This window comes from Cucumis sativus, chromosome 5, assembly GCF_000004075.3.
Source record: "Cucumis sativus cultivar 9930 chromosome 5, Cucumber_9930_V3, whole genome shotgun sequence".
NCBI lineage: Eukaryota > Viridiplantae > Streptophyta > Magnoliopsida > Cucurbitales > Cucurbitaceae > Cucumis > Cucumis sativus.
The window spans coordinates 763,136-787,364 of record NC_026659.2 but is presented as its reverse complement, the minus strand read 5'-3'; the positions used below and the strand labels follow the sequence as shown (position 1 = coordinate 787,364).

Sequence of the window (24,229 nt, the reverse complement as noted above, 5' to 3'; positions counted from 1 at the left end):
AATTAAGTAAAATAATTAAAAATTGTAGAAAACCTCTTTTAAACTGATATTAAAATCTTAAGGACTAATTGAAATTGAAATAGAAACAAATTTATGCATTATATTTTTCTTGAATTTAATTAATTTATTGAAGTTTGTCTCTCATATTATGTAATTTGACCATGCTTCACATTCTTTTTATCATATGATTAATTGGTGAAAAATGGAGTGAAACATTTGACTAAAATTAAAACATCTTCTCTCCTTTTGCCTAACTCTAGTGTGTAAGTCATTTATAATCATTTTGAAAGTTAATGGCTTATAACCTCACAAATCATCACTATCAAATTGAATAACTTTGAGATGTGTGAACCTTTTTTTAACTCATAACTTATATAAATATAACATGCTTTATACAATGTTCATTTTAAATAATTAATTTCAAAACAATTTCTTCCTTTTTAATCAATGTTCTTACACGTTTGGAAAAAAAGTTTGATACAATATAATCATATTCACGTCTTCATAGTTGGCAAGACTTTAACATAAAGTTAGTGTTCATTTTTTCTAACAAAAAAGAAATGATATAATAAGATGATTTGAAATTCTGACATTCTAATTAAATTTTATTATATGTCACACGCGTGAGCGCATTTTTAAAATAATTAGAATATATATAATAATTTTTTATAAATAAAGTTAATGGATATATATAAATTAGTCAGTAAGGTATTATTGTTGCTCATAGCTATCATATAAAATAATTAATAAGTTGGTTATACATGAATGTGGTCTTGAAGTTGATCGTCGAAAGCTTAGAGTTGCTCACGTAAAAATGGTTATCAAAGGGGGATCTTCAGAAGAGTTTGTAGTCGTAGATGGTTGTTATATGAAACTAGCTGTCAAAGTTAATCACTAGGATTTGTACTCGGAGGAAGAATGTGGTTGTTAGAATCCAAAATTAATAGTTGAAGTTAGTCGTGTGAAGGTGGTCATGCAAATTGATTGTAGCCCTAAATTGTTTGTTCGAGATTGATTCTAAAGCCTAAGAGTAGTAACAGTTGACAGTGACCAATGAATTAAACCATGTTGTAAATGTTGGAAGAAGTGAGAGTTTGGTGAAAAAGCATTATTTTAATTTTTTGAGTTCCGTCCATAATCATCCAACTTTATCAAACTCATTTTTAATATTTTGGTTTCTTTCAAATTTTTGAGATCTTATTTTCTTCTCTAAACTCTCATAAAATGTATATAAAAGTTGGTTTGTGATTCAAATTTTTATTCTTTAAAAAAGGAAAAATTAAATTATTTTTCTCTATGTTACATTCAACTTTAATTATCTCTTTTTTTTTTTCTTTGTGACCGATGGGAGTGGGGAATGGGAGGTTCAAAGAACTTTCTTGAGTTAAACAAGAATCGAACTCCCATAATTTATATCCTAATCTTACTAGTTCAATCAAATATGCCAAAAAAATTTGTACAATGTTCTTTTTATCTTTTCAATAGACAATAAGAATTGAATTTAGAAAAATTTATCAGAGAGACGTCGTATATATAATAAATTTACTAGCGATAAAAGAAGATGAGGAGAGGAAATTTATAAACCATATAATAAGTAATGCATGTATCATATTTAGCATGTGAAGGTATAATTATAGTATTCTTATTTGTGGGAACTCTTCTAAATAAAATTGTCCATTTTAGTACTTAAGGAATCGTGATAAAATAAAGTTCTAATTTGATGTTTTGAAAACGTTTTAAATTAGTGAGTGTTTAGTGTTGATAAATTTTGTCCTACTTCATTTAAAAGCAATTGAAGCATAAAAATCCTATTTATAATTACTTCATTTTAATCCTATTTACAATTTTCGAAATAAATTGGAAAAATTAAAGATCTTTTTTTTTTTTTAATAAAGAATCAAATAAAAAAATGTATTTGATTAAATCATTTAGAATGCTAATATAGAGATTTTCTATGAAAAAACTATTAAAAGATAAGAAAAAAAAACTGAAAATATTTTAAAATATAATGAAAAGAAAAGAAAAACAATAAGACATTTCGATGAAACTTTTATTTTTTTATATAAATAATCTTGGTTATTTTCCTATATTATAATTCACAAACCTTTCTTAACAAATATTAATTTTAAAAAAATGATAAATATATATATATATTTTTTTTTAAAAGTAAATATATAAAATCTTAGTAGAATGATCCAAAGCCAAAGCCCATGGGCCTGAATATTGGAGGTTAGTTGGCCCAATCTTAAGCCCATATAGTTTAAAAGATTTTAGAAATTTTCTCTCTTGGTTAGGGTTAGACCTCTTTATTCTTGTTACTAAAATTATGATCTTTCAATTTGGCTTCAATAATTGATTGAATTATTTCTCTTATTTTAATTTATAGGATTCTTTTTTTGGGAAGATAATGAGCATATCTTATTCTAGAAACAATCAAAATAAACATATAGTTATTTATATGAAATTATTTTATAAATTAATTAATTGAGTTACAAATTTTCACCCCAATCCTTCTAAGCTTAGAGTATATGTCTACTAAATAAAATTTTAACCTTAATTTTATATGTCTAATAAATTATTGACTTATTAACGTTTTAAAAAATTTATATATGACACGACTAAAAACAATCAACTTTATATTCATTAGATATTATCATAGAGACTAATAAACACTTTTAAAACATTAAATATTAAACATATCCCGATTAACTTTATCACACATGCCATAACATATTACACCACATGCATGATTATGTTTTTTAGCAACATGACTCGATACCGATACCATGAACAATCTTAGTTTGGTTGGGTGATTTATTGGTCTATGAATTTGATTTGTTTTGGTCTCTTCTGTATTACTAACTCTACACCAAAGCTTAATATAGAAATGAGAAAATAGAGTTGAAGAGAATGGGTTTGAGATGGTGGGATCCTCAAGGGTAGAGTGAAACCATAACGATCCAACCCCGTGACTGAGTGTCACATCTTCCATCGTTGTAACCACACAATTCTCAAGCTCTCAAAATTCAAACAAAATCAATTAAAAAATTTGTTTCACTCTCACCTTTGCTTTCTTCAAGATAATAGTAATAATATAATAATAACAACAATACTGAATATTTCAATTTTCAACCTCAGCATTGGTTGGGGAATTGGAATGTAATTAATATCACTGATGTCTCCCTCTTGCAGATGTCGACAATGGTTGTTTTGCATTCTTCTTTTTTTCTTCACTCTCAAATCTTAGAACGCAGTGATGCATTGTTTTGGTGCTTATGATGACATGAGAGGAAGGAAAACATGGACTACAATTGCCAAAAATGGAGGTGACAGCAATGAAAAATCACATGTTCAATCACATACACGATTACCAACAAAATATTAAGTAAATATATGGGGGTTTTTTAAACTTTTTTAAAAAATGTCTAACTATTTACTAACTTGAAACAAGATTTGGTATCTTTTTCGATCCTTACACTCAAATAAAACTTTATAAATGATAAAAATTGATTTATCTCGATAAAAGTTTATCCAATAGAATTTGATTGACTTATCATTAATACTAATGAATTTCTATATCAATTTTTATCTTGAAATTTGAAATTTAATATAATTTATTATAATTAGCTAATACGTATTTTAATTTTTTTAAAGAAAGAGAAATGCTTTTATTTCATTTAATATAATTCTTTATTTTAATTTTTAAAATTTACTATTTAGATCACATAATTTAAAAACCATTTAAAAAAATACAACTGGAATTGATACATATTGTTTGAATTTAGTCAATAGATAAACAGATATTCTTTGAATTCAGTCAATCTAAAGACATAAATCATAATTTAGATGAGTAACCAAAGTCTCTTTATAGTCCCACCATAGTCATTTGTTATCAATGAAATGAATTCAGGAATCATTTCAAACTTTTAATCTCAAGGATTGTAATATCTCTGTTTGGATTATTTATTTTGTTCATATCTGCAAAAAGAATCTTTTCCCCACAACCCCACCCTCTGTCACTGTCCTCTCATGTGTTCATAGAACACACACAAACAAGCTTCACAATTTTATCGATGGCGAAAATAATGGGTCACCATTGTTCTTCCATCTTCTTCCTCACATTCCTTCATCTCCTCCATTTCTCTTCTCCAAAACTCGAGGTCTCAACGCCACCGCCATTGCCAATCCTCCCACTCCCTTCATTCTCCCAGTTGAAATGGCAACAAAGAGAAGTAATCATGTTCCTTCACTTCGGTCCCAACACTTTCACCGACTCCGAATGGGGCACCGGCGCCGAGTCTCCCGCCATCTTCAACCCCACTGCTCTAAACGCCACCCAGTGGGCTGCCACCGCCGCCGCTGCTGGAATTTCTCTTATGATTCTCACTGCTAAGCACCATGATGGCTTCTGCCTCTGGCCTTCTAAATACACTACACACTCTGTTTCCCGCAGCCCTTGGAAGAATGGCCAAGGCGACGTCGTTGAGGAGTTTGTTACCGCCGCTACCGCCCACGGGATCGACGTGGGACTGTATTTGTCGCCGTGGGATCGACATGATCGGAGATATAGCCATGATTTGCCTTACAATGAGTACTACTTGGCTCAGTTACAAGAGCTTCTCAAAAGGTAAGACTAATCCATCAACTTAATTAATTTTCTTCCAAATAAAATGAAAATTTTCATATGCATTTCAACATTTTCATTAAACTCTATAAAAGTTCAGTCCTAATCTTAAATATACTTTTTAATAATCAATATTTTGTCGATTATCATAAAACTAAGATCTTTCTATATTTTAAAAAAATGTATTTGTGAAGGGAAACTATTCCTCAGATTTATATTTTTTTTGCCACCCCATCTCTTCCTTCCAATCATTTTGTGCCACGTAGCCAAATTTGTTTGCTTGATTATGAAGTTATTTTGTTTCTTGCGAATACAACAAACTATTAATAGTTTTAAAATCTTGATTCTCATTTTTTTCCTTATACTATATTTTAGTTTTGATTCTCAAATTGTTTTTATTTTAATCTATTCAGCTTGTTCATCGTATTTTTATTTAATTCATGTAACCACAAAGTAAATGTAATTTTTTCAAATCTAGAATTTGTTGGGTACACATAAATTTAAAAACAAGTTATATATCGAATAGAAATTGAATAGTCATGTTTTCAAATGTGTTTTGTAGCAATTTAGACATTGAATTTTAGTTTTAACAGTGGTTTAAATTTCGTTTAACAAAGAATATTCATAAACCATAAAATTAGTTCTAATTATTAATATATGAGCATGTTTTAGGTTAGAATTTTTATATAATTATATTGGAGAATTATGGTAAATGTGGTAAATTCAAGCATTGTTTATTCATCCTTATTTCATTTAACAATTTGATTTTGTGGATCCCATTTTAGATATGGAAATGTGAAGGAGATTTGGTTTGATGGAGCCAAAGGCCAAAATGCTCCAAACATGTCATATTATTTCTCAGATTGGTTTGCAATGGTTAAGGAGTTACAAAGCTCCATCAACATATTTTCCGACGCTGGACCAGACGTTCGATGGGTTGGGAACGAGAAAGGTTTTGCAGGAACCTCGTGCTGGTCGACGATCAACCGAACTTCGCTCGCCATTGGAGCAGAAGGCATTACCCCGTATGTGTTTTTCTTTGATGGTATATTATAAAACTATAAAATAGGTATTTAATTAATTTGGTTTTATTGATGGATGTTGTTGATATAAATCTGTACGCACTAACTAAGTTTTGGCTATACTATATCTTCATACTATCTCTTTTATTTTTCATTTGAAGTTGTTTTTTTATAGGTTATATAATATTTGTAATCTTTATATCCATATTAAAACGTGTGACACACATTAGTCTTCTAGCAAATTTAGTTGAATCTTTGGCAAGATTTTTACATGAGTGTAGGGAATTAAATGCATTTTATATCACATACTATAGATCGCTTAGCTTGTGCTCATGTTGGCCACTCAATGATAATCCACTAAAGCAATTCTAAACATAAACTATTAACAAACTTGGTTTAGTATATCTGTTTGACGACATTTTTTTGTTTCAATGCTTAAAAATGCAGGTATTTAAACAAAGGAGATCCAAGAGGAAGAGATTGGGTACCACCAGAATGTGATGTATCCATAAGAGAAGGTTGGTTTTGGCACAAAACACAGTCACCAAAAACCTTAGAACACCTCCTTAAAATCTACTACAACTCTGTTGGAAGAAACTGTGTTCTTCTCATAAATGTCCCTCCAAATTCCACAGGCTTAATCCCACAAAAAGATGCTCAAGTCCTCAAACAATTCAAAAACACCATTGACAGAATCTTCACCACAAATTTAGCTCAAAATTGCTCTATAAAAGCAAGTAGCCAAAGAGGACAAGAGTTTGGGCCTCAAAATGTAATCGACGATGATCACTTATGGACTTATTGGGCCCCTAAGGAAGATGTTGATGACCATTGGATTGAGGTCAGAAGTCAAGGGAATGAACAGTTGAGATTCAATGTGGTGAGGATTCAAGAGGCTATAGGGCTTGGTCAGAGGATCGGACGGCATGAGATTTATTTGGATGGGAAGAGGATTGTGGATGAGAGGGAGAGTAGGAGTATTGGGTATAAGAGATTGTACAGGATTAAAAGTGGTGTGGTTTGTGGGTATGCTTTGAAGGTTAGGTTTATTGAGTTTAAGGGTGTTCCTTTGATTTCTTCTTTGGGTCTTCATTTGGACCCTTTTTGGAACCCAATTCGGCTTTCATCAGTACCTACAAATTAAAGGATATGGGGGAGGGGGTGGGGGTCCCTATTTATTAATTTAAACATAAATTATTACATACTTAAATAAAAACAAAGGAGAAATTGTTTTCCTTTTCTTTTGTATTTTTGTACAATTTATGTCAGAGGAAGAAGAGAACTTAGTTATTTATATATATATATATATAATTCCTATTGAAACAATCAATTATGTTAAACATTTATTCTGTTTTTTAAAATCAATTTAATTTTATAACAACTTTGAGAAAACAAAATTAATTTTGGAACCTAAAATTAGTTATTCAATTAATTTCCTTCCCTCTTAGTAAATGTTTTAATTGTTTGATGATCAGAAACTTGCATGACATAGTATTTAATTTTTAGTAAATTGCTGGAAGTTTTGAGGTTGAAAATGGTTTCTAAGTTAATTTTTTTTCCTTCAAATTATTGAGAAATTTTGTTGAAAGTTTTTGAGTTTCTCTTCCTTTGGATGATGGTCTGTCTTTTTTAACTTATTTTAATTCACTAAATATGAACTATGCCACGCAGGTAAGGTATTAATCATTAACTAATATCTTATTATTCACGTTTGGAATGTCACGAATCTATTATTCAACGCATCGAACGATTGATTAAGTAGAAGAGAATATCTTGGTAAAATCTATTTTTTTTTTCGGCATGTTTGATTGTTTGCTTACAATTATAACATTCTTTCTAATAAAAATGTTTCTCTCCTTGCTCGATATGTTGTAACTTATTGCTTCAACTAGGTTTGAGTGGCAAAAATGCAATGTCTTGTTTGATAATTGGATACATTTTTTAACCCCTCGATATCATTTGTTTGTTGATCATATCAATCTAATTTCTTCACAGATTAAAGTACAACACCATTGTACTTTCGTTAATTTAGCTATTTTGTCTTCTTGATCTTCGTCTGGGGCTTTCTCTCTAGCCCTACTGGATTTCAATTTTGTATTTGCTTCTTTTGTGATCTTTTGAGATCATTCCCTTGCTACTCAATTGATGATTTTGAGATTGAGATATATGATGAGGGTGTTACAAATATTAACCCTACTGAACCTTCGATTTGCATGCCTTTTGAAGATACATAGTATCTATTTGATTCATCATTTTGAGACCAAACACTACTTTTAAGGAATATTTTTTTGGCTTTAAGAACTCTAATATCACATTAGCTAACTAAGCTACGCTCATAGATTGACTTTTGATAATGATAAACAAGACATTCTTTATTTTATGTTGTGTAGTTTTGCATTTTCAATATATATAAACATTTTCTATACAGAATTTGGAGGTATGAAGGCTAAAATTCACGAGGAAAGCCAACTTCGTGACATGACCTTTCAACTATTCTAGCTTTTAGAAGTCATTAGACTTGTATTCATCGGTTGATTTTAAGATATAAAATCATAGCAATCATTAATAATTAATTTTAGAAACTCATAAGTATCTGTTCTAGAGTATTACAATGGAAACAACCATTTCTTTGAAAAACTAATTATTAGTCATTTAACTATTTTGAAATTATATCTAAACTATGATATTAACTGCATATTACTGAAAAAAGAAAAATAAAACCAGAGTCACAAGCCTTCGTGGAAATGCTCTTACGATCTCTCCCCAATAAAATAGGACAAAAAGAATGCAATTAAAAGTTGTCTTGAAAGCCTCAAGCAAACTACAATATATATAATATATATTAAAGAAGCAAGTTTGTAAAAGCAAGATTTAGAAAGTCATTGAGAAGTACCAAAAATGAAGGGGAAGTTGAAGAGTTCATAACAAACCAGTGTTCTTCATTAGAAAAAAAGAACAAACAAACACAAAAAGAGAGATGGAAAAGAGTAATGAATTAAGATTGGAAATAGCATAGTGTCATTATAAAAAGAGTTTAAAAAATTTTAAAAATCAAAAGGAGTATGAATAAAACATAGACCAGATAATAATAATAATAAATGGTCCAAACCCTAGAAGTAAAATGGTCCATTTTCATCATTTTTGAAGGAGGGGGTGCCCCAACTTTGAAGGGACAGTGACCAAAAAGGAAAGGGGAGTTTTGGGATATATAACACACAAAAATTAAATTAACAATACCAAAAGAAATATTTGAGTTCTTCATCAAGCATTAATTAATAACCCCTTTTTTTTCAAATGGGTCAGAACAGAACTTTGCTGCTCCCAGCTTTAAACAAAACCAAGAAAAAATTTCAAATTTTTAATCAAAAAAGTTTCCATTCTTTGGAAAAATTAGGGTTTTTCCTTTTTTCTGGTGATGGATATGGGAGGAAGATGATAGGTCACTTTCATATGAAGCTTTATATGTATATATATATAGATTTGCATTATATATATTGAATCATAATTATTGATTTATGGGATCGGCTGCCACGCTTTGCACTGTCATTGTTAAATGCACTGTCTCAAACATAAAAACCAAACCAAGCCCCCCCTTCTCCACTTCTTCCCTACCCTAGCTTTCCTATATACTTCCCTAGACCCCTACACCACCATTTTTTCTTTCTTTTGATACTTTGATTCTCTTTAGTTGGAGATGCCAACAGTCTTGTATATGTTGACTAAAGACAACAACGTCTACGATGATGTCGAAGTTTCAATTTTATGAAAATGTCGATGAAACTATTGCTAACATTTCGATGTCAATGGTTCGTACATAAAGCACATTTTATGCTTTTTAATCAAAGATGTTGAAACTTTTTGTTATGTTACTTATTTTTTAGTGGAAATGTGTATTCACCTCCCATTGTTAATGTCGAATTCATATGTTAGAATGTCAAAGGTCCTCGCTTGTCATTTGTTAGAATGTTTTGAAGTTGCAATTTGTGTAAGCTTTGTATGTTATTTACTATTCTTAACCTAGGGTTTAGAGGGATATGTCATATGTAAAATTACCATTTTTTACTCCCATCGACGTCTTTGTATTTGTATTATAAGATATTTCCTTCTAATAATGGAATTTTTCTCTCTCTACTCGTCGACATAGCAAACATACTATGAGTGAACCACATAAATCCTAATGTAGTTCTTTAATTACTGTTTATGTTTTGTTTGCTTGTCGACTTCATCTTTGTCGCAACACCAAAAATTATCAATGAAGCAGTTTTGTTATTTCATGGAGATTTTAGATCTATTAAATCCAAATTATTTTGTTAAATAGGGTACAAATTTTAAATTGTATTGAATATACAGTAATGTTGACACCTCTAATGTTTTTATTTACTCATTACGTTTCAAAACATATTACAGTTTTAGTTCGTCATTTGAGTTTAATTTTCATTTATTACCCTAAAGTTTTAAAATAAGAAACTAAAATGACATTTTGTTTTTGCTTTTGTCCAAAGTATATAATTTAAACTTCTCCTTGCAAAAGCTTCTATCGTAAAATTATACGAATTTATTAAACACAGAAATGAATAATATCATATCATCGTAAAAATAGAGACAACTCGTTGTCCAAAACTAGGGATCCAAAAGGGTTTTGTTTTGTTGGGTGTTTTTGTTTGTTCTTGATCCCTTCCCTCTCTCTTAGATTTCTGTCATGAGGAAGTCGTACTCTATACAATAACAGAATCAAACTAATAAACAATATATATGTGTGTGTATGCCAAAATTCTTTACCATTTCTCTCATCTCTTTCTTGTGTTTGGTGTGAAGGGAAAAAAAAGAGAGCTAAAAAGAGATGTAAATGTGAAGGAGTGGTCCATCCAAACCAATTGCCTTTCCCTTCATTTTCTCTTTACTGCTTACAAAACTCCAAACAAGAAAAAAGAAGATATTTTAAAACCCCAAGTTAAGATATGTCAGTGGTTTGTTATTGATTTATTGATTTGTGTGGCCATTAAATACCTCCCCCTTTTTTCAGTACAATACATTGGATATTCCACACCCATATATACCTTATTTTCGTTGCTAACACACCTGCTACAATGCTATCATACATGTAGTTGAGTTAAGTTCGTTTTAGCTTAAATACATTCCATCTTTAACTTTGTTCATACAATTCTCACATATGTGAACTCAATCACTGTGTGTGTTTTTTTAACAAGAAATCATTGATTCGAGAGATCGTCTAGTTTTTGCACATTAATATCTCAATTAGTTTGACACATCTTTAACGTCTTCATCCCACTATAAACTCTAAAAGCATATGTGAACTCAATCATTATTGTGTGTGAAAATAACTTAGGTCTTGTTTGATAAATGTGGATGCCGCTCTCAATTTTACAAAAACAATGTTAGATGTTTCAAACTTCACAAAAATTTCTACATGGATATATGTGCAAACTTATAATAATTAATATTATTTATATATTCTAAAAAATTTACCATTATTTAAAATGATATTTCATAATTTTATTTTTGACGTTTTGTGGACACTTTTTACGAATTCCTCCGCGTCGTTGGATCAAATTTAAACGAGACTATGATTATTGCATAAGGATAGATGACACGTACAAATAAAAAAGATGGTCTAGAAATATAGATTCTTTTTAGGATATAATGAAAACGTCGGTTCATTCTCCACATCGATGATATCAAATCTATAAAAAATATAAAAACATGGATGAAAATATCACCAACCAACAGATATTTAATACCCTAGTACTGATTAATTGTATGAGTTGAATTTCATGTATCTTTATTTGAGAAAGATCAGATGAGGAAAAAGAAGAAGAAATAAAAGGGTTTGTGAATTATTTGGGGGTACCCCTCAGCAGAGTGGTGTATGCATTAAATTAAACTAATTGACATTAATCAATTTTGGCAATGTGAATGAATATTGTTTGGTGGCTAAAGGAGCACGCCATACACTACTTCCCCATCCACACATTATTGACAATAAATGTAAAGAGTATATCAAACCATGTAATCAATTTTTCTTACCACATATGCCATATTAAATTATTTTATAAAAAAATGTTAGTTTTACGTTAAATTATAAGTTTAGTTTTTAAGATTTCGAAAAATATCATAGTTTGATGAAGTATCTATGTACCTTTTCTTTACACTTTTTATGAACTTTCAATTTTATGTTTAATAGGGGTTCGACAAATGTTCTAAATTTTTAAATTTTAATTAGTATATTAAATATAAGATAGGTGTTTAATAAAACAAAAAACTTTCAATTTTGTATTAAGTAGATCTTTATATTGTGCATTTGTTCCTCTTTTTCATTTGTTAGCTTAATTGAGATATTTCATTGATCTTTTGATAATTCATCTTTCTAAAGAAAAAACAAATGATATTCCGTTGGACATGATGATGGTGCTAGAGATATGTCAATCTAGTTTAAATATATTCAAATCCCCTTTTTCCTTTTGTGTTATTGTAAAAAACGTACAACAACTGTATTATAGGTGAATGTAACTCATACCAAAAAGTTGTGAATGTATAATTCAATTATATTACTATTGTTGAAGAGAAGAAAAATATATAAACATATAGGTAAAAACTTAAGCTACGAACTTTGAAAATGGAATAGATGCTCTTGTGCACTTCTTGGTCCCCTCTATACCTCTGGTATTTATTTTGGAAGAAAAAAAATTCGATGTAGTTCCCGGTCCCTCTACCTTTTGTATTTTGTTAAAAAATGGATCGGAGTAGATGCCATAACTAGTTGAGATATTTAGATACATTTTCCTTTCAAAAAAAAATCTTTGAGCTACATTCAATCATATGCAAATTTTTGCTTGGCATATGAATTTATGATTGCATTTCTCCAATTTTAAAATATGTATATAATAAAATTTTAATTTTATAAAGTCTCTACTAATATACTTGTCAGTTTTTAAATTATAATTTCTTTTTAAAATGTATTTAGGAATTTAGATAAAAGGAGTTAAAACGTTTTATGTATTTTTTTTAGTACAAAGTTAATTAGAAAGTATCATATATTTAATATTTAACCAATATGTTAATCATATATGCGATCAATTATATCTGGATTAATTTATTTTTAAATACTTAGATATAATAAAAAAAATTAAATAACATGCCCCTTAATTGTTTATATAAAAACAGTTTGCTTTTTTAGAATTTAAATAAAGGAGAGAAACAATTATTTATCTTTTAAGTAAATAACTAATAAGAATATGTTGAGAGATCAACTTTTGAAGTATTCCAATTAATGTTTATGGATAAGAAAAATGTTTACAAACACTTAAAAAAAATCAATTTAAACGAACTTATTGTCTAAAAAATCTAAGAAAAATTTGATCAGATTTTTTCAATGCTACCTACCGTCTAGAAAAAAGTTATTTATGTTTTAGCATGGTGTAAAGTCTATGGTAATCAACATTTAATATTACAAGTAATTAACTTTTAGAGTCAGCTTTTTAATGTTAATTAATAACATTTTAACTTTTCTTAATTAGTGGCTCTTATCAAGAACAACTTTTCTTAATTAGTCCCTTCCATTACCACAGAAATTAATTAATAAAAACAAACTTACATTTTAATTCTATAAAAAACTTGAAAATTAATTATTTCTTCTCAAATCGTTAATTATATATAAAGCAATAAATTAGCCAGTGTAACTTAACATCCCTTTAGTTTAAAAACTTAAATTAATCATACATAATTAATCCATATAGTTTTTTAATAAAAAGTAGTACAAAAAATCTACATAGGTAGTTTCAATTAATATATATAGAATTGGTTTTTTATTAATTTTTATTTGGTATTTTAAGGACAAAGTTATTGCTCAACCATATAATGATTTTGAAATTAAATAAAATATTTTCGGTGTTTATCAATATCTATTGTTCATAAGGATATAAAATTTTGCTACATTTTGTAAATACTTTTAGCAACTTTAGATTGGTATAATTTACACCGTCTATTTACAAGATGTGGTCGATAGAAGATAATAGTTAGGGAGAGTAATTATTTATAAATACTGAAAATGGTTTTAGGAGGTAACAAAAAAAGGAATACACCTTCACTATATTGTGTGTTGAAGAGAAAAAGAAAACCCTAACCCTAAAAAAATAAAATAAAAAGGACTATTTGTCCTTTACCCATTATGCTCCACTATTATTTTTCCAAAAACAAGCTCTTAAAAAGACCTAGGGCATCATTGTACCCAACTTGCACTACAACATGGGTTCTTTTCACATCACAAACTTCAAATCTCTCTCATTATTATGACCTTTACCAAACCAAATAACCAATCAAATTACAACCATATATTTTTTTCCTAAATAATAATTATTATGATTAAGATCCCTAACAAAGCCCCCCCTTTATTTTATAAAAGATATATACCAATGATTAAAAAGAAAAGACACATTTAATGTGTTGCACAAAAATGACCAAGATATAACAATCAAAAATAGTGGTGTTAGTTTCTCATTGCATATCAATTATTTGGTCACATGCTAAGTTTTTTTTCTAAGTCCAAAAAAGCTGCTAGGAAGGTTGGGTAATAAACTAATGCAAGTTCTTCATTGATAAATAAAGAGAATAGGGTTTAATTTCACTGTCTTCCACTGCTCCATCTTTTTTTGTACTTGTGTGAAATTTGTGGTTTTTCTTTTATTTTTATTTTTTTTAAAACGATGATCTAATAATAATAATTAAAGCCAAAAAAGATGAACCAAATAATTTTGAAAGAGTATTGGGAAAGTGTGTGGGTTTTTGTTTTTGGGTTTCTTCAGTCTCTTTCAAAATAAGAGTTGGGGAAAAGCAATGATTTTGCCCTCAAAGCTGACAGAGATATGGTGTTTGGGACAGTTATAATTTCTTCTCTCACCCTTTTTGGTACAAAAGTTTTTTGCTAAGGATATATAATCAATCACAGAAATATGCCATTTTCTTCTTTGTGGCCTCAATAATCTTGCTTTAAACCAAACTCAATGTTTTTTTTGGTAATCTAGAGCTATTGATTTTGTGTTGTGTGCGTACGGTATGCGCTTGATCGTCTTGCTTCTCCTAGCTATCATACTTTCTACAAGCCTACCTTTGAACAATAAACAAAGTTATCTTACAAGTTTAGTCCTCAACATTTTAATTAGCTTGTGTCTATTTGATATACAAACTTTAAAAAGCGTGTCAATTAAAATTTTCAACTTTCTATTTTGCGTCGTATATATGAATACTTGAACATTCTCCTTACATATAGACCTTTAAAACTGTCTAAAGCTATGATTTTAATATTTTCTTTATCACTTTATTCATATATATATAATTTGGCAATAAATATTAGAAATGACAATTTTCTTCTTGTTCTCTTTTCTTGTTCTTTTCTACAATTATTATAGAAACGATGATCAAATCTCTAACTTAAAAGAAGGAAACTCGTTTACGAATATTTCGATTCTCAATTAGTGTAATCCTTCGTTCTTGAACGGATTGATCACTTGTCTATAACATTTTAAAAGGTTACTGCCATAACTCTAAATTAGGAGCTTTCCTTTAGCCTAGCCATTGTGATCATCTTTTGCATATTAATTAAAGCACTCTTTGTTGTTTCCTCTTCAAATATACGTATATTAAAAGTTGAGTCTTTAAACTTTAAAAAGTGTATAATAAATTTTGTAGTTTGAATTTATTTTGTGTCCTATATTTTTCTAATGGTTTAAAAGCATTCAATAGTGGCATTGCTATATAAATGCGTATATAAACATATTATAAAATATAGTTTGGCAATAAACATTAAAGAAGGATGGTAATCTACTTACTCTTGTTTTTTAATTACAAGAGTTATAGACATTGACATGAAGATTGAATCTTCAACGTGTCAATTAGTGCAAAATTAAAGATAGTCAATTTATTATTACTCATTCTTAAATTGATTATTTCTATTCTCAAGTTGAGCTCTTTTCGATTCGTTTGCCATTTATCAAGGAAATCCTTTTTCCTACTTATTGATATGCTTAAACATAGCGGCCAATTCCACCTAAACTTAGGTCACTTCGAGAACTAATTGTTAAAACTTATTAACAAACTTAATTAGGGATCAAATAATTAAAAATGAAATACCTATAAAAGGTTAATTAATCTTCATATGTTGTTGTCATAATGCATCATCCCACCATTAACTTTCATATCTTTTTATGTACCACTTTATGTTCTCACCATTTGTTCCAAATCATGGAGAAATCAACATGTAATGAAAATGCCCCCCAAAACCTAAAAGGAAAAAGAAACTATATACCATTTGATCACTAGAAAAGAACCGATCTTACTCTCTCTCTCTTTTTTCAAAAAAAATAAAAAAAACATTTAAAGTACAATTTCCTATAGAGAGAAAGTGAAAGATAACAAATTTCAATGCAATGGTAGGAGGGAATTTTGTTGGCCGCAAAGTTAAATGAAGAATCAAATTCGATTATGAAAAGATGTATAGATCATTTAGATTAGATCGAATGTTTTTAATTGACGTGATGTATTTATAATATATGGTTTTCTTTTGGCTCTTAAAAACTAGTGAAGTTCCCTTAATTATGTATACTTAATTTTTTACCACACAAGTTTCTAAATTATTGTTCATAAATGCTATGCTAGAGTGGAGTAAAATCATAAGGAATTAATTGCATGAATTTAAACGCCAATCAAGCTATTATTGCATCAACATTCTCCAAAATAGGTTATTCGTTTTTGTATGAAATCGATAAATTAGAAAACGAAAAAAACTTAAATAGTAAAGATTGACACACATATATTTGTATGGTTTACATTAGTTGATTACACTGTATTAGTTACCTTTACCGACAAAGAGATAGACCAATTTATTTATTAAAGTGCAACATTAGGTAATACAAATTATGTAGGAGAGTCTCTAGGGTTAGATGAATTATACATATAGTACACATATCTAAATTGTAAAGTCGAACTCGTAAATATATAACATAAATGTGTATACGACTAGAATAGATGTTATGCTTGTATAAAATAAATAGACATTATGAAGCTTTGGAAATAAAATGGATTCTTTTTCTTAAGTTCTGTTTAAGAACTTAAGATGATCAAAACAGAATTTGAACTTCTTCTAACCCTAAATGATTCGATTTAATCCAGGTTTAAAATACCAATGATCCCTTCCTTTAGTATTATCTTGTTTAAAAAAATGTTGATGATGAGTAGTTTACATTGAATCCATTCATATGCATCTAAGGATTCTTCTTTCAAGTAATATTTTACTAAACAAATGTCGATATCTCAATTATAGACATATGATGGAAATATAATAAAATATCGACATCAATGAATATTTCTCATAATCTATAGAAAATCATTTTAAAATTTTAATTAACATAAATAATATTCAAAAAAATTAAAACAAATCTAAACGTTTGTTACTATTTATTTTATACTCATGATAGTTTTTCTTTTTTTTTTTGTATGTGTTTCATGACCTTTTGCATGATGATGACTTTCACTCGAGCTCAAGTCAATATTAGACTCATAAAAACGTAAAAGTATCGGCATGTCAATTAAATTTAATACCATGTTAATATATATTCAAAAATAAAATTGGTTAACAACAATCACCCAACCTTTTCTCGATGGATAGTAATATTGACATGACAATAAAATTTATGATGTCACTACTATAGCCCTTAGCTGGATTGTGACTTTCTTCTAGTCTCTTTGTATCTCTTTTACGAGCTTCCGATGTATATATTGAACTTTTCCTCGCAATGAAAATCCCTTTTGTTGGAGGCGAGGTATGATGAAGATATGATAAGGATGTATCATCCTAGCTGAGATATCCGGACACACTCACTGATCCCTCATACTCTGTATATTGTTATAAAAAGAAAGATGAAAAAAAACCGTCAAACATCCAAACTTCTTCAATATTTTTGAATTTGAAAACATCATGTTAAGTATATATTGTGATACATTTCAAACTTAGAAAGGAAAAAACCAATTAATTACATTGTTTTCTTCTGTCTTTCTTGTTTTTTATTTTTGTTTAACAATGACTGAGATATCAGAGAATTTGCATCTACGGATCCCTTTAGTATATTGCTAACAAAATCAGGACTCAAACCATAAACACTTGAAATAATAATTATTTATCTTATCTGTTGAACCCAGGTTTTAGACAATTAATTATTATACTACTTTTTATGAGTACTAAAACTAATTACAAATCACATATATATACCATAATGTAAATGGTTGCATAAATCAAATTATTCATCAACCATGGAAAAGATTTGTGGTCAAATAATGCAAGCTTTTGAATATCAGTTGGAAAAGTAAGTTCCAAATGATATAAATGAATTATATTTTGAGTCAATAGACTTCCAACATCAATTTCTATACTTACAAATGTGCCCCTCTATCATTAGTAAAATTAACCCAAAAAGAAAAAGAAAAACCAACATGGGAAACAAGTTATGGGTGAAAAAAATTCAACAAAATCTATCAATAACACTCCAATATTTGTTCAATAAGAACATTTTTTTTCAAATCTAACCTAACTGAAAACTCATTCCTGCATTAAAATAGAAATGTGCTTGTATATAAAATCTTTATTAAATACAATTAGTAGTCATGGTAGCCCTAAAACATCAAATTTATAAAAGTAAGCTTTAGCTAAAGGATTTTAACTATGGTAAAACAAGTACAGGAATCAAAATGATGAAGTATTTAAACCTAAGGAGCTAAAAGTATAATTTAACCCTAAGTATTTCTCTAGGAAAATGAATGATTTCATCTATAGATGATGAAGAACTTCAAAACCAACTTTCACCAGATACATTATATTTTCTAAACATTGATAATAATCAATTCAAATTTAAAGCAAACAAAGAAAATCAGGAAAAAAAAAATGAAAGCTTAACTGATAATAAAGAAAAGAAAACGATGCAAGGCTCTTAGCACAGATGGACTAATTAAAGCCCTACTGATGTTTTTTTTCTTGGTTTTTAAAAACATTTTCATAAGATAGAACAATGGATGAAAACTACTGGTGTTTCTAAATATAATTATAAAAAAACAGATCAGAACCAAAAGAAAAATATGTTATCAAACAGAGAGCGTGAACAATCAACTATTTGTTTTAAATTAATGGCTTTGTTTCAAAAGGACACCTCTAGAGAAGTCAATTAATTAGCTAGCTGGATTAATTAGTACCTCAAAAAAGGGTTCGTATATCAATAATCTAAAAACTACCAAAACAAAACAATACCCTTTTGAAGAAGAAGAAGAAAGCTAAATTAAATATAATTCCCAACCACACAATCAACTAGAAGAAGGGTTAATTTAGGCTAAAGCAATAAATTCCAACCATAATGAACATAAATCTAAAGGAATTACTCCCAACTACAAACAGCTCATTATTATACACACACATATAATAATAATAATCCCAAATCCAAATCCCAACTAGACAATTGCACAAATAAAAAGGGAAAAAATAATAATAATTGAAACATGCATTGAATAGTGCCTTAAATTCACAATTAAAGAAACATATATAACTTCATTGGGTTTATAATGAAATAATGAACATAATCTCTCAAAAACTAAACCACCAAGAAATTGAAGAAGAAAAAAACACCCAAAATGATGAATATACATGATGATGATGATGATGATGACATTGCATGCAAAATAGGCAAGATATAAGAATCAAAAGATGAGTCCTAGATGAAGAAGAAGAAGAAGAAAGATTTGGAAGTAAAGAGAGAGAGGGAGAGGGAGAGAGAGAGAGAGAGAGAGAGAAATAAATTAGGAAGAAACAAAAGGACTGAAGAAACTGCAGGGCATGCCCAAGGAAGCAGTGACAAGAACAACAAACTAATGAAGAGGGGACAGTGTTTATGTGTCATTAAAAGTCCAAATATGTCAGATAGCTTGAGCCTACTATGTAGCTATACCTCTCTAACAATTTCAACATTAATCCCAACAACTGTCACAAATTCTGAAATTACAAATTTATGATTATTATTTTTTTGAAACAAAGCCACCAATAGGCTTCTAGTGGGAAATGTGAAGAAGAAGAAGAAGAAGATGATGATGATAATACAAAAGAGAGAGACACAGAGATATTGTAGTTATAAGAAGAATTTTCCAGACAGAATAATAATCCCATAATAATCCATGTAAAAAATAAAACAAAAATTGCCGTTTCACTTATATGAATTGATCGAAATTTTTTTATTTATACACAAATCAAAAAACAAAAAAGGGTCAAATAGGAATTGGATCAAATACATAATATATACATATATATTTATAATATATATGCATCATATTATTTAGAGAGAGTGAGAGCTGATATGGAGAATTAAGACATAAATTAACCAAAAAAGGAAAAGAAAAAGAAAAGATGGCTAAAATAAAAGAAGTAAAAAAGAAATTGCTTACTTGTAAATTGAAGGAGAAGGCAATTGGAATTGAGTGGTAGAAGTAGTGGTTTTGGGGTTTGTAGATAATAATAAATCACATTCATCAGAAGAAGGTGATGAAATTGGACTCTCCATCTCCATGTTTACACCAAATAGCCTTAATCTTGATTTTTTCACTGGTGTATCTTCTTCACTATAATTATTATTGTTATTACTATTTAATTTATGATGATGATGATGATTTTCCATACTATAATTTCCTTGAAGGACCACCATTGAAGCACCACCCCCACCATTACTACAATACTCTTGCTGCATCTGATAATTATTATAATTCCTATCCATTTCCAATTCCAATTCTTGATCCTCCCCTAATCTTGGAGTACCAATTACTCTTCTTGATGATTTTCCTCCTAATTCTGTCCTCAAATACACCAACCCAGAACTTGTTGTTTCAACACTACTACTCCCATATCCATAAGGACAACACATACCATTCCCATTGTTGTTATTGTTGTTACTGTTGTTGTTGTTTCGTGACAAGTGTGCGTGGTCCCGCGGCGTTACGGCAGCTGGCTGATGATGGTATCCAGCTGTCGTTACGCCGAGGGGCTGCCAGACTAATGGCCCCCAGGCGGCAGTAGCACCACTGCCGCTTGGTATGACGATGCTTGGTCGGATGGCAGTGGTGGCGGTGGTGATGGGATAGTGGTGGATGGGGAGTTCAGGACGACGACGCCAGTCGATGTAAAGACGATCTCTTCCAATTTCACCAATTCCACGTTGAAATGAGACAATATCTCCAGCGTCAAGGCGTTTCTCCTTGACGAAACGACTCCAACCTTTGGTCATAACGTAGCTTTGGCTGCTGTTCCAGTAGGAGTAACGAAATCGCCATGATTTTCCGTTACGATCTTCGAAGTTTAAGAGTAAACCCTTGTCGTTTGTTGATGAATCTAAAGGGAAAAATCTCTCAGCGTGCTGCTTTGGAATTACGAGACGATTCAATTTACCTACGTCACTTGGAGTCACCACTTTGTCAAACATGTGTTCTCTCTCAACAACTTCTCCTCCTCCTCCTCTTCCGCCGTTGCCGCTGTTAGAACCACCACCGGCTTCCTCCTCCGCCTCCGGAGGCTCCATCATGATCAAATCTAACCTATTTCTAGGTTGAAGATGGTGATTTTGGAGTGTATTAACTCCAAAATTCATCCTTTTAGAAAACCCAAATGGAAATTTTGAATTTTGGAGATGAAAAAGAGTAGTGATGGATATGTTTAGGGTTTGAAGAAAAATAGAGAGAATAATAATAGAAGAAGAAGGAAGAAGAAAAGAAGAAAGAAGAAAGAAGTTGAATTAATGAATAGAAAGCAAAGGTTGGATGAAATGTAATCTGAGTAAGAAAAGAGTCCAAAAAACCACACACAAAGAAGAAGAAGAAGAAGAAGAAGAAGAAGAAGAAGAAGAAGAAATCATATCACTTAAACACAAAACACCACCGACGTTGAAAAGAAAAAGAAAAGAAAAAAGAAGAAAATGAAATGAAGCCAAATAAGTAAGCAAAAAAGAAAAAACAGTACTTCAAAATTAAGAACTTGGGAATAGGATAGGTATCTAGCCAACGAAAGGGTTTTTTTCTTCTTTCTTTTCTTTCTTCATTTTTAGAAAAAAACTTTCCAACTCCCTAAGTTTTGATCTCGTTTTCATTTTGATCCCAAGCTTTGAGTATGATTTTCAAGTTAATTGAAATGTTGATCTCTTTTCATCCTTCAAATTAAATTAAACAAAAACTCAAATCTCAAGTATAAAAGTATTATTATCATTACTATTATTTTGGGTATTGGTCCCTGATAAGGGTAGAGAGGGAGAGAATGTGGGGTATGAGTTTTAGGGACCCCATGTATTATCTGCTTAAGGGTCTCATGTGAGGGTGTCCTTGTCAACATCCTTAGTGGTACACACTCTCTCATTTTGAAAATATATAATCATATTCTTCTTTTTTTTCTAATTATAATTTTTAGGCTTTGAGAGTTCTATAACAAAAATATATAATTTATTAAAAAAGAGAGTATAGCCCCACCTCTCTTCCTTTTCTCACACTGCATGCTTTTTTTTTTCCCTCTATCTCTCTCCCTAAATATCATTCATTTAATACTTTCCATTTCTTTTCCATACCAATTGGATCTTTTCTTCCATCCATTCTTACACTATTTTTGGACTTTACCATTTTCATTTCTTCTTCAACTTATACAACGCTTCCAATTTTAACTTTCCCTTTATTTCCTTTTTTTTTTTCTTTCTTTCTTTCTATTATAACACTTCTTAATTTGTTAGAAAAATTAAGTTTGTCCAATCCACAGATTAGCCCTAGCTACAATAATACTCTCCATCTACTAGATTACACATAGAATAATACTTTTAAAATTCATGAATTTTAAAAACACTAATGTCGTTTTTCTTTTTTTAAGATATGAAGTGAGGACTTATTATGTGATTGAAATTGTAACGTTTTTGCGATGTATGTTTAAATTTTAGGGTTAAAAAGTGATTTTTTTTTAAAAAAAATTAACCTAGAGTTTGATTTTTTATGTTCATAGAAACTCCTAAATTTTATACGGACTGGGTCTGTTTTTATTTTTTTCACATGATGGATTAAACTTTAAAGTGAGGGGGTTAGAATTGTGTGTGGACGGCAGTATGATGTTGGGTGCCGACCATTAGTTAATACTTCATTTTTTCAATGTTTGACTTTTTGACTTTTTCTTCATTGGATTTAGCCACGTTTTAGCTTCTGACGGTTCTTTGTGTGGAAAAATATTACACCATTCAATCAGTTTCCCTTTCTCTTTCTCTCTTTTTCTTTTTCTTTAATATTAGTGTTCAGTTTTTCAATTTCATCATGTAATTAAGGTAAATTTTCCCAAAAGGGTATTAATATGTAAAAGAAATAAAGCTTTAAAATGTGTTCTTGATGATGTTGGCTAAAGCCTAAAGTGTGTTGAGAACTTTCTTGCATGTAACATGTTTGAACTGCAATGAATTAAGTGTAGTACTAAAAGCGCCACATGTTAATTTTTTTATAAAAAATGTCGACTTTTAATCATTTTAAAACAGTTCGTACTCTTTCAGCATGCAGTAGAGAAATATTCAAATTTAGATAAGTTAGGGATGATTATTAATTTTATGATCCAAAATGTTTCAAACTATATATGTTTAGGGTGTCTCTTCCAATGCATTATCTTGTCAGTGCACACTTTCAACTATTTTTTTTTTAGGTCCTTTAGAGCCCAAAGTCATACAAAGTCACTAACTTTATTTCTCTCTGGCCCTCTATTATGTTATCTATAGCAATTGTTTTTGTTGGAGCAAGTGTAATTCAAGATGATCTTATAGCTCCCTTTATCTTTTTTTTTTCCTTTTAGATTACATAATTTTTCGTTAATTAAACCATGATTCAATAGAATGGTATATTTGGTAATGCTTTGTTTTCTTGTACATCTTAAAAGAATCACTCATTAATCATCACCAAGTTCTTTGAAAATTAGGAAGAGAGTTAAATTGAAAGTTTTTTTGTAATTACAATATACATTTCTATCTTTCTTGAATGGAAGACTTTTCTCTAAGATATCTCGTTTGAATTACTCTTTATGTTTACTCATCAATAAAGTTATTTCGAACATAATACAAGAATAATTTGCTATCTCAAAAAATAAAAATCAAAGTTGTTATCACAATGGGTTGTTAAATGTCAAAATAAATGGCTTGAGTTTAGGTACTTGGTTTTCAAAACCAACTTTTCCTTTTATGTAAGTATGTTAGGAAACATAAATATATTGTCAATTCGAGTATATTTCAAGAAAGGGCGACATATGAAGTGTAGTCGGTGGTTTGATTTCCTATCTACAATATTTATCTCAAGAATTTAATCAAGATTGATATTTATATGGAAAAAAATTATGCATGACAAATCTTGAAGTTAATTTGGTTTATGAATGTAAATTAGACAATGAATAATTTGAAGTATAAAAGAATCAAATTTAAACTCTAAACTTGTCATGTTAGATCATTCTTTTAACTTCTTTCAATTGCATTTAAAATTTAGATAAAGAGTCACA

The 24,229-nt window shown here is 29.5% G+C and overlaps 2 protein-coding genes across 3 annotated transcripts; one reads left to right on the top strand and one right to left on the bottom strand.

Annotated features, from left to right (window-relative positions):
* The first annotated feature begins 3,982 nt into the window (after positions 1-3,982).
* Positions 3,983-6,894, top strand: LOC101211186 (alpha-L-fucosidase 1). 2 transcript variants are annotated; one of them, XM_031886418.1, is made up of 4 exons: positions 3,983-4,627; positions 5,410-5,649; positions 6,094-6,164; positions 6,282-6,894. In XM_031886418.1, exons 1-4 carry the CDS (start codon positions 4,074-4,076, stop codon positions 6,788-6,790), a joined length of 1,374 nt encoding a protein of 457 aa, XP_031742278.1. In that variant the 5' UTR covers positions 3,983-4,073; the 3' UTR covers positions 6,791-6,894. The 2 variants fall into 2 exon arrangements, with proteins under 2 accessions (XP_031742278.1, XP_004145883.1); XM_004145835.3 differs by having other exon boundaries at positions 3,989-4,627; positions 6,094-6,894.
* A 10,315-nt stretch (positions 6,895-17,209) lies between these two features.
* Positions 17,210-21,802, bottom strand: LOC101211271. Its single transcript, XM_011656363.2, has 2 exons — positions 20,134-21,802; positions 17,210-17,550 (listed from the first exon to the last, which is right to left on the bottom strand). Exons 1-2 carry the CDS (start codon positions 21,324-21,326, stop codon positions 17,544-17,546), a joined length of 1,200 nt encoding a protein of 399 aa, XP_011654665.1. The 5' UTR covers positions 21,327-21,802; the 3' UTR covers positions 17,210-17,543.
* Positions 21,803-24,229: the final 2,427 nt, after the last annotated feature.

Bases quoted from the DNA above. Each gene is read 5' to 3' on its own strand.
- LOC101211186 (XM_004145835.3), top strand. From the start codon at position 4,074: ATGGCGAAAATAATGGGTCACCATTGTTCTTCCATCTTCTTCCTCACA. The intron at 4,628-5,409 runs GTAAGACTAATC...ATCCCATTTTAG, and splicing joins TTACAAGAGCTTCTCAAAAG to ATATGGAAATGTGAAGGAGA. The intron at 5,650-6,093 runs GTATGTGTTTTT...TTAAAAATGCAG, and splicing joins GGAGCAGAAGGCATTACCCC to GTATTTAAACAAAGGAGATC.
- LOC101211271 (XM_011656363.2), bottom strand. From the start codon at position 21,326: ATGAATTTTGGAGTTAATACACTCCAAAATCACCATCTTCAACCTAGA.